This window comes from Ciconia boyciana, chromosome 4 (genome assembly GCF_034638445.1).
Source record: "Ciconia boyciana chromosome 4, ASM3463844v1, whole genome shotgun sequence".
Taxonomy (NCBI): Eukaryota; Metazoa; Chordata; class Aves; order Ciconiiformes; family Ciconiidae; genus Ciconia; species Ciconia boyciana.
The window spans coordinates 65,482,698-65,503,230 of NC_132937.1; the positions used below are offsets into that span (position 1 = coordinate 65,482,698).

The following is a 20,533-nucleotide window of genomic DNA, read 5'->3' on the forward strand; positions in this document are numbered from 1 at the left end:
TCGAACTCCCTTTTACAGCAAAATAGTCACTTCTTTGTTTTGTTGTTGCTGCCCACACAATGCAAAGAAAGACATTTACCTCAAAAGAAAAAACCTGGCTTCTTTTGAGATTTGACTCTGCAGGACTTTACTGAGAAGCAGTTATCACACCAATCCAGCCACAAAGGACACAAATATATACCAATCATAATCTTTACATTTTTCATTTAATAAAAAATTTCACTTATTTTGAATTAATATTTGCCTGGGTGTGTTTGGTGGGTTTTGCCTCATGGAAGAAAAAGGAGGACTGCTGGAAAAAGCTGTCATTTGACCTGTATGTTATTTGACCTTCATGATAGCTACATAAAATGTAAATCTGCATCTTAATCTCAAAATGTGAGGCTATCTTCCTTTTCTGAGTCATCTGTGCTGTCTCCCACAAAGTGGGGTAGCAGAATGAGTCACCCAGCTTTAGCTTCTTTCTTCCTTCCTTTGGTTTCCACGGCCTGTTCTGTTGTCAAACAAGGTTTAAACACTGTTTATTTAGCTTTTCCCCTATATGGTGCTTTTGCTAGAAATGTGTAGCTCTGAAATCTTATCCCCCTTACTAAGAGAAAAAAAAAGCCCTGCTTTTTCTCAGTGGAAGCATACAAGATACTTATGTTGGAGGATGCAGAGGAACAGATCAGGGCTTATGAACATGTCTCAAAAAGAGACAAGGCGTGGGCATTGCCTAAGTATTTTGCAGTTCCCCTCCCCAGAGGTTCTGCTTTAACCCTATCAACCAATTAGCATGTTTATAATTTGGCAACAGCTCTCTATTCTCATTAGTGTCTTACATGCCTATTGGCTTGTGTTTCCAGGCTTCACATTTCTTATCCCTGGGGTTTTCTCTCCCAAGACAGCTTTTAACTCCCTATCCAAGCCTCTGGTTAACTGCAGGCAAATTGTATGTCCATGTTATCTTTTCCACAGGTCTGCCCTCATTCCAGCTGCATCCAATGCAGATGTGAGCAAGGTCACCGGCACTGTGTGCAAGTGAGTAGACTAAGTACAGCTGAACACAGAGCTTTTCGTTGGAATTTGCCAGTATCTTGACAGCTTTGAGCAAGCATAGATTTGTGGAGTGCCCTAGGTTTGGGCAAAAAGACCATGCAAATCAACATATTTTTAACAGTACACTAGGGTAAATCTGAATTTAGATTTTATGCAGATGTATTTTGAAAATGTCTGGAAGATAAAAAGGGATGTGTGTCTGTTACTTCAGCTTAGACTTCGTTTATGCAAATATGGTTTACTTAATATAAATTCTTGGTTCTGCCACTTACTTCAGATAGACATTGGATGCTAAGAACAAAGGCTTAAAAGCAGGATTTGTAACCTGTTGTCAGAACATTCGCAAGTTCCAAATTTCCCCGTTAGAGCTGTAAATTTCCTGGAGGCTGCAAAACTCTGCTAGTTTTTAAATGGAGCATTTGCTTCTTACAAATATCTAAATATGCATCAGTTCTATTACAAATACATTGTAGCTGGCATCTGGCACTTGATGTGCCAGCAGCCATCGCACTGTGGTATAAATTTTATAAATTCTCCTCATCTTACTGCACAGCATGATGCCTGGGGACCATGATGATAAGAAATGTGAGTATATTATTCCACAGAGGAGAAAAAGAATGAACCCAGGATATAGAAAATTTAGTGCTGGCAGGTGACATTTACCAGACTGTTAGTAAACGTTCTCTTCCGGTGACAGTGCACATTTTGCACTCAAATCCTGATCCCAGGACTATGTCCCTTGTTCAAGCTTGTATTGAACATGTGTGGCAGAGAGGTTTCTGGCAGAACAGGCATTATCTCCCATTGTGAACCCTGTAGGATGTGAAGTGGAGGGAAGCTACTGTATAACCTTCTGTCCCCACACTGTGTGCAAAGCCCTGGGCAGGGAGGCAGGCAGTAAGCCATGGAAATTGCATCTCCTCCTACGGTCTCCACCCAGGCATCACCAATTCTTGCATTAGGGAAAGGAACTTGGGAGTCCTCACGCTGAGCAAACTCCCATTGAAGTCAGAAGGTAATTCAGTTTTCAAATCACATTTTCTACCTTTGAGGTTTCATTGCTTCTGAAGCATCTGAAATAACTGAAAGTTTGGGGACATGGCTGTACCTCAATGTCCCATCTACCACTGCCAGCCTCAGTGGAAAATTTTATCATCCTAATAATTACTCTAGATCTGCAATAAAATGAATCAGAAGCATTTGGTTCACTTTTGAAAGTTCTTTGTTTAAAGGAATCAAATGCGTATTTATTGGCTGTAGTTCACATAGTTGCAACACAATTGGAATCAAAACTGATAATCAGATAGGACTCAAAATCAATGTAAACAGTCTTGCAGGATATTTACAGTTTCAGTTCTGGCTTCTCAGCTATCCCCTGGGAAAATATCAAAGGATACCATAATATTGTCTAATTTTGGTGATTTCTATTGAGTCTAGTAAATTTGTTCTTTCAGTAAAATCCCAGTTTTCGAAGTCATGGTACTGAATTATCACCAGCAAGTGTCCAGCTCTTGGGATCGCATAAAACAGAATAAAACCAAAAGGTGAGGGGACTCAAAACCAAAGGCAAACATAAAAGGCTCAAATTATTATGCTGTCAGCTGTCTGGTTTTCTGCCAATTGCACAGCATTTGAGCCCACCTCATAACTTCTGCATCTCTTTAATTGCTGGCAGTGTTGACGCCTCACAGAAACGAGCCCTGCCTCTCTAGCAGGTTCAATTCGCTCTTGTTGAGCTCAGTGTAAAATGGTCTTTGACTGTAATGACACCAGGTTTGGAACTGCTATCCAAATGGCTATACAGTTTTTACACCATTTTCATCTAGGGGAAAGCCAAATCTACCACAGTGACAGTGACAGAAAGCAATGGCAGGATCCACAAAAGGAGCATTGATTGGTCCACGTGCCCTTCCTTCTGGACAGCTTTGATATCATTTGGTTCCCAGTGACTTGGAAAAGCCTCTGGATCATCACACCTGGCCAGACAGGATCTCCTGGCCCATTGCGGCAGCAGGGCACTGTCACAGCCCAAAGGCACTACCGCTACCTAGGACCAAACTGCATCTGATCAAGCTATGTGTAACCTTTGCATCATCGATGGGCATGCTGAGCTGCACAAATTGGCTTTGCTGACAGAGCAGTTTAAAATAGCCACATTTTCCTGGAGGCAGAGTTTGTGAAATGTAGTCTGGGGAATCTAATATTTCTGTCAAGCTGTTTCATTTTGTGTCTCCTTGCCACCTGCTTTAATTTCCAAAACATGCAGCTAAGCAGCTGCTAAGTTATTAAAGCTACAGCTAGGACAATGGTAAAACATTTTAGATGCTTATTTCAGTGTATGTTTAGTGCCTTCATTCATACACCCATATCTTGTCACGTTTTTCCAGGCATACACTGACAGGATATTTAGGAATCTAAAACAGACATAGGCAGCAGGTGGATTTTTGAAGGCACCTAAGGGAGTTAGGCACCTGGCTTTTACTGAAGTGATATACAACTTTCGAAGTACAAAAGAGGCATTATTTTATAGTTAGTGGTATCACACCAAAAACTTTCCAGGACATGGCTGTAGGGAGGTGGGAGCGTGGAATGACAAGTGTTATATATGATGAAAAAGGTGGCAACTGAGATACTTCAAACTGGAATATGGTGAGACATGGATGCTCTTTAAATAAAGTCATTTTGATGGATACTGCTTTGGGGTATAAGATCTCCTCACCTTCCCTTGTAATTTCCAGACTGGTAAAAGGACAACCCAAATTTTAAGAATTCCACGAACCTCAGTGCCCTACTAATTTGGGTTGCAATGCAGCATTTAATTTCTTTTCTTTGCTCTCAGCTCCCAACCAGACCTAGAAATATCAACTAATAGCTATCTGTGATAAAATTAATCAGAAGCATTTGGTTCACTAACGTCTTAGATTGGCTTCTGAATGTCTTGATTACATAATCAAGTGTATTTTTATTGCACAGATCACATGATTAGTCTTAGGTGCCTCGATCATTTTCGTTCTTGAGATCAACGAAAACCAAATTTCCCATATGAAGTTGCAACTTCACCATATTTCAAAGCAGCGGGTACAAGAAAAGTATTGCAGAATTTTAATATCCTACCTGAATGGATTCTAAGTGAATTCTTCAGTCAGTTTGGTTGTAATTTGACAAATTTTTAAACTTAGCAAATTCTTAAAACCAAATCTAATTATAAGTAGATTTAAGTATTGACTACTTCAGAGTAGGCAGGTGCTTGCTTAACCTAGACTTCTCCTGCTGAGTCTTGGCCTTTATGAATCAAGTCTGAAGATTTGATTTGAGATACTGCTGCTAGAGAAGACCTTGGAACGCTGAAGGCTAAATCCTGACTCTGGCACAAACTTTGCCTTTACAGGAGCTGTGTCTATTGAATTTGGCTCTTAATAAGCTTCATAAAATAGGAAAATAAATTCATATAGTGCTTGCATTTGAATAGTAAAAACCTTCCTTAAAACATTTCCCAGTACCAAAAGCCAAGGACATTTCTGCCAGAAATGCATCTTTAGTGTATGTGGTTTTCAACTTGATATTGAGAGAAAAGCAGTATATTTGGAATACCTATCACTTGCTGAAGGCCAAAGTCAAGTTATGCTTTGGTAGGTAAATGCAAATGATATCATTTGCAAAACTGACCACTGAGTCATGATAGTTTTCACTGTTTATAAGAAGAAAAGATTTTTTAGATATGTCTTTGACCAACAATGTACATCTTGCATTAAACATATTAAACACAAGTTATTTGAACTTGCCTAATTGGTAGGTAACATCTCATTGCAGGCTGGTAATCAAGGACGCCTAGATCTTCACCATACGCAGAGAACTACTTATAAATAACCTTAGCACTCAAATTAATAAATTAAAGTTACAGAATATTGTTATGTTATTGTTAGAAAAACCAAATGCACACACCTCGTACACAGAGAGATCACACCAAATCGTTGTTAAAGCAAGATACAAATGTTTTGAGTAGCATCATATAAGAATTCAAACTTGACATCAGAAAGATAAAATGCTTTTGATATCAGTGACACTAAATAACGCTTTTAAAAATCATTTTATGCTAAATTTCCGAGTTGGAATACTAGTTGCTGAATTCAGACTCCTTCCATGGTTAACCAGCGTAATCCACCTGTAATCCCCATAGTTGTGCTTCTTAGGTAAAATCAGAAATAAGATTCCCAATATTCATTTTCTCAAGAAATTGAGACTGCTGAATTCTATTTTTATCTGAACAATCACAATTGGCATTTTTCTTCTGGTAAAAACACATGGCACAGAAGATGGTTCTATACCGTCAACAGGCTGACTTGAAAAATATAAATATATACTGTATTTATATATATAATGTGTATATATACACTATCAATATTCACATTGGAGAATCTGAACAATTTTATTGAAATTACTTTTTAAGAAAGCCTTCTGCTGTAACTTCATGTCTACATAAAGCGTTGAGAATTTTCAAGTGTACTTTGTGAAATGGGGCTTCTTAAACCTAAAGAAAACATACTGGTGAAATATATGTGAATATGCATTTTTTTTAATGTACATGTTTTTTCAGATCTGCAATTTCCACCAGTTATAGCTTTCAAATTATGAAAACTAAAATAGTTATCTGGAGTCAGTGTTTCCTCTCAGCAGGCTGCTGCAGGCAGAGTTCACTCCCAGAAGAAACTATTGGCAAATTATTCTCGAGGTGATGATTGATGAGATGACTTATGCTGTCAAAGACACGATCTTTTGTACGAACCTTCAAAAAAAGGATGCAAGAAGATAGATTAAAGAGCAAAATACTTTTTTCCTTAACTTCGCACTAAAATTCTCTAAGAATGAAATGACACAATTAATCATGTTTTAGAGACTGATCCCTCTCCCATCAAAATCAGTGGAAATTTGGCATTTCTGGAGTTTTGCTTCTGTTTTGCCTCTTACTCCCTCTGTTCTCTCCAAACAGATATTTTGCATGCTACCTATGGGCCAGTCTACTACTATTACTATTTCTGAATAGGTCTGTTTGAAAACTTTCTGTACAACATTTTGTTTCACTGTAAGTCAGATTTTTAGACCAAATTTTCTTCTTCGGGAGACCACCTGCTTCTCTTAAATGCTTTCACCTTTTTCATTAGAAAGACCTGTCCCTCCAGAGATGCCAGAACCCAACTCTTCTCCATATGCCTCAGCATCTTTGTGCTTCCCTTAACAAAGACCTTCTTCTTCAGGTGCTGGAAGATTCCCTTCCCTGAAAGCAATACAGCCACCATGTGTGCTTGGCTTGGGTTTGCCCCATGCTGCACAGTACACACCTGTGCCTTTGAAACTGAAACACTTCAGGGCAGGGAACGTCATTTTTCTAGCCCATTTACCAGCCCTCTGCACCGGCATCCTGCTAAATAATTACACCCATGATAAGAGGAAACTGATGTTACAAGGTAAAACAGTCGAAAATCAGGACAGGCCAAAAACGAATCTATATTACAAAACAATCTTTAATTATTTAACCACATCTTCACAAAGCATTTCCTTCCTATGTTTAAAATTAGTTAGGCATACGGCTTCCATAGGCAGAGCAGAGGTCCTCTCATGCGAATGTCATGCTGCAGTAAAGCTTTGTATTAGGATGGCTATACACTGCCTCAAGCAAAAGCCTGTGAACACGGGTCTGACGTGAGGCATGTAATCTATTTTCTGTAAACTTTTCTCAGAAAGAGAGAACAGCTTTTTTTAAAGCTTTCTAAAGCCAGCTTATGCTGTGGTGGACACCTCGCTTGAGTTATTTCAGTCTTCATCATTAAGTTCTGGCAAAACTGCGAGAAACTTAGCACAGGATGTCACAGGATAAAGAAAGAAACAAACAGCTTTGATGGCAAATTATGATATCTGGTCAGTCCACATGTAGCTGCGTCACCGAAGAAAAAAAAAAAAATTGGCTCTCCCGATTTCTGAAACATACTGCTTTGAAACAACACTTTCTGTAACTATTCAAACCTATATTTTCAAAATGAAAAGATATCTTTAAAACAGCAGCAACTTTCCTTATCTACATTCAGATTAACACATCTGCAGTCCATTCAACTCAGCTGAGAGTTTTCACCACAAGCAATATGCTCTGCCATCACCAGAGTTCAAGCCCTAATTCTACATCCAGCAAAAATCCTGCAGTGCTCCATTTTAAGCATCCCTTACCTGAACTAGAGATTTATTTTTTTTTTTTGGTCAGCTGGATGAGAGCAGAAGCAACTGGACAGTTAAATCTGATCTGAAAACACACCCTTAAGAGCTGTAACATATCACTGGGTAATTTGTGTGTGAAATTAATTTTCAGGCAGCCTTTGTGTGAACCGGTTTTTACAACTAATCATGCCGAGGCCATGCGGAAGAAATGCAAGCCACTGGCATGCTGCTGCGGCTGGCCACACACTGGCGTTTTATTGACGATTCTCCGCTCTGACAAGTTGCAAATAGGGCTGCTCAGGAGCTGCGTCAGGATCCCACAAATCATATAGACAGCACAGCTAACGTAAATACAGCCGCAGAAAAGCTGTTGTTATCAAGCGGTGCCTCCTGAGCGAGGAGCTTCAGAGCCATTTGGGCCATCACAAGTAGGCTGAGGGAGGGGACAGGAGCAGAGAACAAGCAGGTCCCTACGCAAGGAGGTCAGCAAATTAGTGCTGCTCTTAGAGGCAGTGCAGAAGAGATGGGGGGGCCTCTGTCCTTTGCCTGCAGGAGGAAAACGACCTGGGAGCCATCACAGGACCTGAGTACTCCATGCCAATCAGCAGAGCAGCAGAGCTCCCAAGGGGACATAGCATCCCTGCACTCGCCACGTCGCACAGCAGCATTTTCGTCACAGTAGCCTGTGACAGCTGCTTGTGGGTTTATGTTGAAGGGAGAATTAGGGGGCCCTGCTGCAGGAGTCACAAAACTGCTGGGAAAAGTTTAGCGAAGGAGGCCACCCCCCAAGAGACGTAGGGCCAGTTCCTCAGGCTGGTGTCCTGCTCAAGCCCAGGGCTAGGCAGTTGGCACCTAAAAAGTGCAAAACCATTCTTTGACTGCCCTCATGTGGCCAATGCAATTACAACAAGTACCATGGGCATTCCTGGGTGCAGCGTTACAGACTGCAGGACCGGCATAATTCGGCTGGTCTGCTGCAGGTTTCTCAGCTGAAACAGATGCCAACAGGCCAAGTCCTTGACAGGGGTTTCTCACTTACTTGGGGGCCTGTCATCTAAAGTTGTCCTTTATAGAGGAAGAGAAGTTGCCCACTGTCAGCTACCCGGAGCCCAGAATAAAACGCATGGCAATGCTTTCATTCTCTCAGATGAGAAAAAGCCTCCTCAGAAGCAGGACAGGACAGCTGCAGAAAACTGGAGCTCCCTTGCCCTCTCCATCCTGCTGCTGGGAGGGTCCCTTTGTCGGCTAAGGGAGTCCCTGTGCGGCAAAGAGATGGAGCAGGTTTACTCCAGTTGTCTCCTGGGCTTGCATGCAGGAAAACACGGGGGGCCTGGTCCATATCCTGGCTGACAGAGATGTCATGTGGAAATTGCCAGCACACAGGCTGGCCCAACTTGCACAGCCACCAGCAGCTTCTCAGCAAGAACGCTAAAGAAGTGGCTCAGGTGCCCTTTTGACTAAGGCTGTACTGCAGTGGCCAAAGCTTGACCTTGCTGGGGAATCAGGTCCCTAAGGCTCCCTGCAACATGCAGAAATCATGCAGTGGGTCTTCTGCTAGGCATCAGGAAGAGAATTAGAGATGTGATGGCATATTAGAGATATGAGGCTGTACTTATGATCAGTTGTGAGTAGGCTGTAAAGAAGGTTAAACACATTTAGAGAAAATGTGTAGAGTCAGAAACCTCCCATATTACTGAGGAGTCAGCACTTACAGTTCCTTCTGGGTCCACCAAAAGAAGATGCTTGGCTTGTCCGTTGTGCATGCCTGTCAGCACATAGGAGCCGGGATTCGTGGTGCTCTTCCTCACGAGGAAGTCTCCACATTTCTTTAAGAGCTGTTCTGCTTCTTTCCTGCTCATCTCTCCTTGATACCACGGCTCTATACTCAGCTCTTCGGCTACAGTCCAGTCAGCTTCTCTGGATAAAAGAGGACTGGTGCATCCAGTGGAGGTGGATTTACTCAACGCAGCCTCAGACGTTTGGTTCTTGAGGGCATCTTCAAATGGTTCTGGTATGGAAATAGAAACAAGGGCAAGATTATTCAGAGGTAAATCATGTTATAAAATGGTGATATCCAGTCATTTTTAACTGGATTTATTTTGTGTTATAGCCACTTCCCTTTATCTTTATGAAAAAACTGAGGGAAGATGTACTGCTAGGCCTACTGATTTATGGATTATATTAAGACCAAGGAGTGTAACATGCTAAAAATGAATGTTATACACAGAAAGATGCTGATAAAAATCAGAGCAAACCTTGGCAGGAGCTTTTGAAAGGTAGTGATTTTATTTCAGTAATGGCTATTGTCAACAGTTGCATTTATATGCCCTGCTACTGGGCAGAGCTCTCCTTTTCTCTTGCCAGGTACATCAGACAGTTTCATTTCAAATAAATTGCATAATATGGGTACCCAATGTCATTATACTCATATCTGGTCTGTCTTCAAGCAACATATTCATTTAAAAATTATCCATTACTGAGTCTCCAGCCCAAGGGTATGTCCAGAAGGGATCAGTTGCCCTTACCACGCAGCCTACCCCTAGCCTCCAGGTAGGAAGAGTACTTTGCAACATAGACACAGGCTAACACCTTTACCGTGATTTACCTAGCTGAAATCAGCCTCAGCAGAGCTTCTTTTAAACCTCAGCTAAATCCTGAACTCAGTGTTACTTTCTGTAGAGTGGAATGGAAAGATGTGTCATTATAGATCCCAACAGTCTTACAGAAATAGTAAATAGGTCGGTGTGTGCTTCATTATATGCTGTACTGACCTGTTGGAAGCCATTTTCCCTTGCAAGACCTTCATCTGGCCAACTAGTGCATATTAAAAAGAGATATTGTTCTATGCCCACTGTACTTACTACACGACATCTGTAGGGCAGTACCATGAAGCAATATACCAGCTCTAAATAGACTGCTCAGATGCAAGGAGTACATAGCCATGTTTGCACGGAGCCACAGAGAGGTTAATTTAGCTCAGAGAAACAGGGTAAATACTGTGCTGTCACAGCTTGTTGCTACCTCACCTAATTCTTAAAACCAGCTTCTCTATGTCCTCACTACACTGCAGTCTGCACAAAGCCCAACACGTTTCACTTGACAAACCACTAACTTAGGGCTAGTTGACACATTTTCTTATACTACTTTTCCCCAATGATCCAGTGGTTAATAAAGATTAATGAAGGCTGGAAGATGTTTTCCTTATTTTTAGGAAAACAACGTGTAAAAAATAGAAGTAAGCATGTGCATGTTTTAAGGGCACGGCATGTTAGAAATCAGGGTTAACATCCCTGATTTCAGACAGCAGAATTTTCTCATTTCAGACCTATAGTCACAGATAGATACTCCCTCAACTTCCTTCCCTCCCCCTTTCTTTTAATCTAAAATCCCCCCAAACTGTGGAAATAGAGCCATATCTCAGCAAAAACATGCCAGGAAGACAGTTTTATGCATACTGAGATAACAGAAATGTAGATATGTTATTTTACAAATAGCATATAGGCACCAAATGCTTTGTCTCACTGCCTCTTAATTATGTGAACTGAATTAAATAAATCATGTGTCAGCAATTGATTGGAGGTAGGAAGAGTAGAAAAACAAATACAATTTTCTGTGCATCACACTGCTTTCCCCATATTTCCTGTTAAGTATCTCTTAAAGGCTGAAAACAGTGTGCATTGGTAGCACCAACATCAAATTATGACTGATGCTTAAACCATTGTTTTACGGCTATGGCTATGATTCTGATTTGGAAAAGCTGACTTCAGAGTTGGAACAGATAGCTAGGTAGGACAGTAGGCCTATCCAGAGCAAGGGATAACTCAGCCTTTTAATTTCCCTCCCAGCTTCCTTGTTGCACAAGGTTTTTGTAGTATGCATTGACTTCCTAGTACCATATTCACAGGACAGGCTGGAGCTAATTCTCCAGCCATTCATTCCTTCACTTTCCTGCATGACAAGCCTCTTGATTTATTTTCCTCCTGATCTAGTTGCCTGTAATGCTAAGGATAACATAGACTGCAACACAGCTTAACTCAGATATAATACAAACTAGCCTCAAATCTTTGGCCACCCTTGTTTTAACTCAGTCAGATATGAAACCACTATGAATTCTAAAATTCACTATTACTCCACCAGGAATACTAAAATTTGTAGAATTTAAAAATTATTTTTAGACAGAACTAATGCATAAACATATTGGGTCGCTTGTTAGAAAGGGGGTGAATAGGAAGGGAACTCACTCATGTCAAACAGATCCTTTCCTGGGCTGCTCTCTTTGGTATCATCTGCTGTTCCACTGAAGGTACTTTCAGCATCTGCCTGAAGTGCCAATAGAGCTTCTATATTTATATGCTGGGTATTTACGTATGTTGGCATCTCTGCTGTTGGGGTTACTTGTGATTTCCCTTCCGGCATACTACAAATATCCAGAGATCCTAGAAAATTCAAGACTTTTTTTCTTCTTTTTTGTATTTGACAGAACAGCATTGTTATAATGACCAAATAAAATCACACCCCATCACCACAGGTTTAAAATTCCCTGGAATCGGAGATGTAAAGCAAATAACTGCAGGATCTAGTAGAAAAAATGTTGATGAATGGGTGCAGGACTGTGTTTCAATGAGGGTTTGGGAGGGGAGGAAAGTAAAATTACTCGGGAGGAAAGGAAAATTTTGTAAATAAAGACTGTCAGTTTCAAATCTGATATTCAGTTGGGGAGTCATGAGAGGAGGAAATGGAATAAAATCCTCAAATCTGTGCAGATGAACAACAGATAACATATTTTGGCATTTGAAAAGAAAGTGTCCCCAGAAACACAGTAAAGCTGTCACATAAAGGTAGAAGGGGTGAAATTTCACACATGTTTTGATGCGATTTGCTTAAAATTCATGGACAACAACAAAAAGAACAATATGCATTATTTGTTATTCGTGGAGCAGAGATTATGTGCAAACACATGCATTGCTCCATATTTTAAAAAAATTTCTGACTTTAGGCTCTTCCTTTGGAAACTCCATCTTGCATACCCTAGTGGTTCAGATTTTCAGAACAGACCATGCAGCCTGTCTTTAAATACCATGGGGTTTTAAGACATGGCAAGCTAGATAGCTGAAGGTTTGGGGCAACTCTATTTATGAACTGCTCTGCAAAAGATAAGATTTTATGACAGTGTGCATTTAATAATTTATCCAGAGGTAATTACCAAATGCTTTTCACTGATATCAAATCTAAAATTCAGACAAAGGGAATGTATCAACAAAGTGCAGTTCATTGCCTTAAGACTTTGAGGCATGAGGCTTTCACATGCTTTGCCCACCCAATACCTCCTGCAGTATTACAGCTACAACTAGCAAAACTCACCTTGCTTAATAGGCCCATGACGCCAGTCTTCACTGAATTTGTCTCCTAAGTGACGACTCTGGTAATAGGTTTGCTCTCCTCCCACTCCTGCTGCAGACTAGAACGGACACATGTGCAAAGAAATTTTCAATTACCTTTAAAATGCTCATATATATTATGAGTGGCTCTGACAATTTCCTTGGCTGTATTCTGTGTACTCCCACTCTTCATTTCCGATTCATCATGGTGTCAGAATATATATCTTACAAATGCATTTGTGTAGGAGTAAGATATTACCGGTGACCTTCATGTAAACTTCCCTGCTTCCTGCTTTTATTAACCCCCGCAATCCCAAATGATGCATCATCTCCTCCAGTACATTTGTCTTCACGTAGTGAGCCCTGACAAGCTGTGCCTGGGAAAAGCGTTCTGCAGAAACACACCTGGGACCAGAAGACACCCCCAGCACCCTGCAAAGCATGAGCTGAAAGACTTAGGTTGGTACCAGGGGACGCACTTGGGTACTGAAGGAAGGATGCTGTTTACAGACAAGGCCCCTCTGGATTTAAGCAGAGTTGTGCTGGATCTGAAAACTCCTCTTAGGCGGCTACGTTGATACTGTAGTCAAACTTCCAACAGCAATGCTGGTAGAAATAGCCAAGCTGACCTCAGTTCCACATGAGGTGGAAAACCTACCTAGGAACCTGGCTGAATACTGATTGCTCCTGAGTTATTAACTTAATGCGCTGTTAGTAATGGCTGCACTAGATTGTTATAACGGTTCTGCATCAAATCTTTCCCAGTTAGTGTGCACTATATGATACTCTCTGAAGCGGACATGGTTTCTACAAATGTAGTAACCCTCAGTGGATTTCTCTTCCTTGAACCTGCGTAATCTTTTAACACCATGAGGAGCTCACCTCCTTTCGTTTGTTCTGAACCTGCCTAATTTGTTGCCCCCTGGATCTTCAATGCCCATTCAAAAGGAAACTGGCCACACATGAAGGGCTGTGAGCTGTAAATGGTCCCAATGTATCCATCTTAAAACACACGTTTTTTAGACATTTTGGATCCATCAGCAGGAGGGCAGAGATGCAATTGCACTGACCTGAGCTGTATCTGCAGCAGTGGGAAGTCTTCCTTTGAGCCTGACATCAATGAAGCCACCAGGGGGGGGGATTTTATTTGGGATGTTGTTGTAATAGGGATGTTCTGTTGCCTCGTTATCTTCCTCCATCCATGGCTCATCAAAACTCTGCATCCTGTAAGAAAGTGAGTGCTCTATTTTGCCCCTCACTTGCAAAGCACTTACAGATACTTGCACTATGTTAAGACTGCCTGTCAGGTGATCACTATTGCATATTATTTTGACAATTCAGCTACCATTATAAGTTCAGAAGCAATGATGGATCATGCAGCAGACCCTCTCTGTTTAGACAAACTTGATCTAAACCTCCTTTGCAATGGGTGAAATTCTGTGTAAAGGATGTTTTTAGTTAGCTTTAAAAACCACTATAAACGGCATTAACAAACAATTTTATTTAACCTTACATTAGCATTTGTAATATTATTACTTGATTGATTGACTAAGCACTAAAACCTTGTCTTTAATTATGGCTGCTCTATCACTAATATAAATCTGGAAGAAATTCACAAAGGCAAGAGACTGGATCTGTGGTTTCAGTCTATATTTAACAGTCATTTATCCAAGTCTAAAGTGAGTACAGAATGCTTCCAGATTAGGATAGTAGCATTTTTATATTCACCATACACTCATTTTATGCTGATATAAGAGATTACACAGGGTACCAGCTCACTGGTATTTATAGTAATGTTAGCAAGCATATAGCAATCTATGTCAAAAACACAGCTCACCAAAGAAAACAGAATGCTATATCCAGTCTTTTAAACATATACAAGCAGACAGATTTTGTATCCTCCAGAGAAAAATGCAGTCAAAGCCTCTGTACAATACATCACATTCCTAAAAACTTCACCCTGGCTAATATCAGAAACAGTGAAACATCACTAGTCATTCTGGAAGCCCAGCAACTCTAGCTTACTTCATCTAAATTGACAGAGCTGCTATAACAGTAACAGCAATGAGAAAATGCCACAAATAACATCTATTCTTGGCCATCCAACTCTGCCTATTAACTACAAGGGAAAACGCATGATCATTTCAGTAAGTTCACTGTGAAATCCATATTTAGCCCATTCTTTTAAAATGACTGTGCTCCTTTCATGTTCATTAGGCAAACCCTGCTTTGCTAATTCAGCAGAAATCTCTTTTTAAAGTATTTAAATCCTTTCTGTCTCCAGCAACTTTGTCCACAGCACATTTTATTAAGTAAATACAAAGCTAAAGAAGATCCTTTAGCATTCTTCTGCAGCTGTACTCACCTATCATGGAAAGTAGGTATCTTAGAGGGGCATCGCAAGTATTGCTTAAATCGAAGCTCAAACGCTTGCCCTATGGTGCTGATGACATCCTGGGCCAGGCCATCACAGCATTCCAGTATATGACAAGCTAAATGAAAAAGATTTGACACATGCACATGCAAATAATTGTTTATGTTATGGTGGGATGCACTGACCTATGCCAAAACACCTACATGTCAGGTATAGTTGCCCTACTCATGGTGTGCACATCTCAATAAAACCCAATTCTGGCACAGTGAATTTCAGGCAATGGGGTCTTTTTAAAGGTTAAATAAAATCGCTCTGGTGTGTAACCGCAATAGGCAAGAGCACAAATCAGTTCCACAATTTTAACAAGTCCATAAACACAGGAAATCTCATAAAATTTCACTCGTTATTACCTGAATGCAAGAGATGATATGAGAATTCTGAGCTTTAAGTTGAGATTATAAAAATATTAGTAGATGGTAACAACAAAAAAAGCTTTCTTTGCTTTCCTCAATTTTATCCCCACTTCAGTTTTATGACTAATAACCCCAAGTTTGCAAGCTTTTCACTTCCTTTGAGCTTACAGAATTTCCCAAATGACAGGCTGAGGGAGGAGCAGTAACTAGGATACTTCCTACATCCCAGGCCCTGATCTGATTCCTTTAATACAGAGGGATGGTACCTTTTCCTGCTCGTCCACACCCAGCAAACTGTGGGATCACTGGGGAGCACAGAGCCAGGACCCTGGTTAACTCCGGCACTCCCCATGTGCCACCTCTCTGAACCCGCTGTGACAGAGGCAGTAAGGAGGGAGGCTGGCAACACACGCTCTCTTCCCATGGGAGATGGAGAAACCTTTATCAGCTGCCTGAGCAGCCAAATCCACCCCAGTTTTAAATCAGAGAGTGGCTCAGAGGTATCATCTTATGTGACAACATGAACAGGCGAACTCGTGAGGATTTCACTTAACACTGCAGGAATGTAGATGGGTGTTAAGAGCTGGAAGCTAAAGATCTGAATGAACACCTTGGTGATATGCAGAAAAGCCCACACAAGTTTATTTTCCATATTCAGTGCTGGACAAGCACATGGTCTAGCGGCTAGAGCCTGGATTGGATTTGAAACTCTGGTACTTTTCCAAGTCCTGCTGCAGGACGGTGGGACCTTCAAAGTTCAAAGTTACTAATTTCTATCGGCCCTGACTGCTTCAATAACCTGAAAATAAATTCTCCAGCTGAAAAACTGCATTTTAGTATATGCCCAGTGTCCAGCTCAGTGGACTCAAGTGCTTTGGATGCCATTGTCCTACAAATAAGGGTTGGCCATGACATTTGGCCATGACATAATTTTACTTAAAGCAATATAGGGAGACTAAGGAGGTTTAGCAATGACTTCTCAGAGGCTGATCTGCTGGACAGACTTCTGAAAAGGCCAGAATAACGGGCCAAGAAACCCTCAGTTATGCAGGTATGGAATGACCAGGGCACCAAGCTGTCTCTCCCTCAGCAGCAGCAGCACCTCATGCAGCATGAGATGGCACCAGTCACAGTGCTGCCCTGCTAAACAGATGCAGTGATGCTCTCTTCTCACCCTATAGCATCTGCTGTGCCAACCAGCATGCTGAGGCAATGTCTGAATCAGGGGAAATGTCCTTTGCTGCATGTTGAAAGTGGATTTGGTAGCTAAAAGCAGGTGTTCAAAGCCAGAGGTAGACATCCCTGGCTAGCAGCAGGATATTTGCTGTTTACCCCCTCTGCACCACTGCTGGCGGCAGTGAAGAATCAGCCCCCAGATAAGGTGCAGACTTATCTCCATGAACGTGGACCAAAAGTAGTTAGGCCAAAAAAAGCTATAATTTTTTCACTCTATAACTAGAGTGGGGATTTAAAGAGGCTACATTGCTCACTGCTAAACCTGTCTGGAGTTGAAATGAAGCATGAGTCATTAAGTAGTTTCGGTAGGTGACATAATGAGTAACCTGTTTCCTTGGATACGTGAATGGACTTCCAGCAGGTAGGAGATGTGCTTCTTCTAAAAGGATGAGAAAGTTTGGCTCACATAGAGATGATTTCTTGTGAATATTACAGCAGAACACAGACAGTCTTTAGCTTGCTAGATCCAGAATATAAAGCATGAAGAGAGCTTTTCCATCCTTGGGAAGAAATTAGTCTAATATGCAAGTGAAAGCTATACTACAGCATCGGTGCTAGTGTCAGTAACAGCAGCAGTAGCATTTTCACTAGATACAGAAGTAAATTCAAACTCACTTCTAAAGCAATTTGCAGATAACACAAAGACTGACAGAATAGCCAGAGGTGGTGCAAGAGGGCAATCCAGATCCCCTGGTAAACTAGACCTTTTAAATAATGTGTTTTAATACTGGTCACATACAAAGTCAGTGATCTGCAAACCACTGATGTACACACACAGCTGGGGAAAGCTCCCATGGAAAGATGTAACACAGAAGGGTTAAACATCACAGTGTGAAAGAATTTCACGTGAGATAACAGTGCTTCACTGCAGCAAAAAGGGCTTATGAGAAACTGGCTAATGACGAGGACAAAAGCAAGTAAGAATAGGAAGGTGCTGCCTCTGTTATAGATTGCTGACATTAAAACTAGATTACTCCAAACAATAACAGGCATCATCTACCTTTTTAAAACAATGCAGAAAAATGAAACGAGGAGGAACAGAAATTATATGAAAGATGGCAAACATGCACTGCAGCTGTAGACCTACAGAGTTCACTCTGTCAAACTTTTCCTAAAGAAAAACTGAGAAATGACTTGAACTAAATACACCACAGGAAGACAATACCAGGTGTTTAGATGACTCCTCGATCTAGGATAGACTAGCTCACAAGGAACAGTGACAGGAAGCTAAGGCTAAACACATTCAACTTAGATATAAGGAACATAGTCCATGAAATAGTTTTTATATAAAATCCACTCACACAGGAACAGAAAACAGAGAACAGAGCTTCTCCAGACCCTAGAGTGCAAATGTCTGGTCTGCGATGCTGGTCCACTACATTGCCACTGAGATCTCTCAGTACAACTAAATCAGCCTCTGGTTTAGCAGAAGGGTACTGCTAAAGTAGGTGGGGTGGACAACAGCTCTGCACCATACAGCCTACAGTCCGATGCTGGAGCCTTTCTAATGGGGGACACATGATGTTGGAACATAATAATCATGGCAAAGAACTGGACTATCTCCCTACCTCCCATTCCCCATAAGTTTTCTAGGTGTTCCACTAATATTCAGCATATTTGTATGTTTACTGAAGGTATTACTTATGAGCTAAAGCTCTCAAGTCTGGACATCTCTGCATATGGACACAACAGATTGTTGAGGTATCTAAGATCATTAAAGGTGACAAAATACGGAAGCTATTAAATTAGTTGCACCCATGATAAGGCTCAGGGTTTGCAGGGTTGGCATTTTGGAGTTAACATGTCTGAATTCTGCAGAAATCCTGTTGGAAGTGCTTGAGTCTTTTTTTGGAGCTAGTCTTTTTTTCTGTATGAATCTATGAATAATAAATAGATTCTCAGGTACATTATACAATACTTTGTATCTAGCATTAAGACCTAGTGATGTTTTCTGCATTACAAGCTGGAATGTTTTCTGTACCTATTATTTCAGACTGTCATTTACAATTTTTATAATTTACTTTTATTTTTGAGAATGTGAACTGGTTCTTAGTCTTTGAAGACAATCAACAAGAGGTTCCCTGTTCCTGACTGATCGCTCATAAAGCAATACAACCTTGAATAAAACTTCACTGAGAAAGAGGATTACAGCCTCCAGCAAGCTGGCTTGAAAGCTCACTGTTTGGTAAAGAATCTGATTCTGCCAGGAAGAATTAGGTGTGTACTGAAAAGACCTAACAGATTCAGCCACCTCATCGGAGGACTTAATCAGAGAACTGCTTAGTTCTTGCATAGTGATTGGGTGTAGGTAAGAATTAGCTGTTGCCTAGAAGCTCACGCAGCCAAGTAAGGCAAGCGTTTGATTTAAGAGATGAAGAGAATCCAAGTGATATTTGGAGATGAACTACAGGAAAGACCTGTTCCAAGTCTGAGAACCAACTTGCGCATGGCTGTTCCTTATTGCTACACAATCTTTCCATGACTCTGTCAAAGGCAATCTTTTCATTGGGCTGCATTTATTTTTTTCTGGGGAGAAAAAAATTGACTGAATTATACCGTGAATAATTCATGTTTCTCAAAGGAAAAAAGGTGCCAAATAGATATTTCTAACTTACCTCTCCGATTAACAGGATCCTTTGCTACATATGCAACATAGTCAGTTGTATCCTGTCAAAAAATTAAGATACCTACAATGAATGCAAAAAATCTTTGCAATGATCATAGCAAAAGATCACAGTCCAGAGTGTGCATATTCCTGTGGGTAGAGCCTCAAATGACACATTTTGCTCTACAGTTATATACCACTTAAACTCCATAAAAATGTTTATGGGTTTCGGTACTGATCCCACCACTTTGCTTTCTCCAGAGTGTGATCTATTCCGGCAGAACTTAAAAATCTCTTCCAAGGCCTTTGAAAATCAATTAAACAAATGCAGTAGGATTTGGATCAGGCCTCATTTAGAAGGGAGTAGAATTACAAGTCCTCATCTTCAAACTACCCAGAGATTTTGGTTCAGAACATGAATAATCAACTGCTGCTGTGGCAGAGAGAGTGGGAGTGACAGCCCTTCTCCCCAGAAATACTGAGCAGTGGCATTTATTCACGTGTGACAAGCAGGTGTGTTTACTTTACTGACTACAACGCCATATGGCACAGAGGTGCTCAGAGGAGCACATATGGCTGTGACAAGCAGTCTCCCAGGATGCTCTCCTCCAGCCCATGGGCTGCTCCCAGCCATCCCCATTGCCACATGCCAGGTGGATTTTCCGGCAAGAGCAGGCTGACATCTTCTTTGGGCATGTTTTGCTTGCTCTCCTGCCACCCTCACGCTCCTGTGCGCAAGCGGCGCAGACTTTTATCGTTGTGCAGATGAAACAGAAAGGCTAGTGCTTCTGGGAAACATGAGGCCTGCTGGCACATCTGGACAATGCCATATATCCTTGATGCTATCAGGAAGTCCTGGGTAGATCTGGTATTTCCTGACATGCCTGGGTAGTCAGGTATAGCTAAACCTAACTGAGGTATATATAGGATACACTACAGCTGGCTGCATAAATCTACCCAAAGCCTTTTCAGGGGACTGATCCAAGACCATTGACAATTATGTCAAGATCTCCTGTCATAACAAACATCAATCTTCCATTAAAAGATAGACTTCTTTAGCTTAGCTTTCTCTAGTGCAAGCACACACGACCACCACCCACCCAAAACAAATCACTGTGCTGCACGCATACACAATTTCCTTCCTAAGGAGAGGGCGAGGGAAATGATGAAGCACATTCATGGTTCTGGTGACAGATGTGTAGCCATATCACTTAGTGCACTATTGGAAGGCACTCAGACACAGCAGTCATGAGGTTGGTCTGTAAAAAAAGCAGAGCAAAGAAGA

At 41.1% G+C, this 20,533-nt stretch overlaps 1 protein-coding gene across 1 annotated transcript in view; it reads right to left on the reverse strand.

Moving 5' to 3' along the window:
• Positions 1-5,692: 5,692 nt before the first annotated feature.
• Positions 5,693-20,533, reverse strand: part of SHC3 (SHC adaptor protein 3) — a 57,585-nt gene continuing 42,744 nt past the window's right edge. The window contains exons 6-12 of the mRNA XM_072859349.1: positions 19,259-19,310; positions 14,986-15,112; positions 13,691-13,844; positions 12,604-12,700; positions 11,484-11,678; positions 8,955-9,250; positions 5,693-5,821 (exon numbers count right to left, since the gene is read on the reverse strand). Of these exons, the coding sequence (XP_072715450.1) occupies positions 5,693-5,821; positions 8,955-9,250; positions 11,484-11,678; positions 12,604-12,700; positions 13,691-13,844; positions 14,986-15,112; positions 19,259-19,310 (1,050 nt within the window). The remainder of the gene's footprint in view (positions 5,822-8,954; positions 9,251-11,483; positions 11,679-12,603; positions 12,701-13,690; positions 13,845-14,985; positions 15,113-19,258; positions 19,311-20,533) is intronic.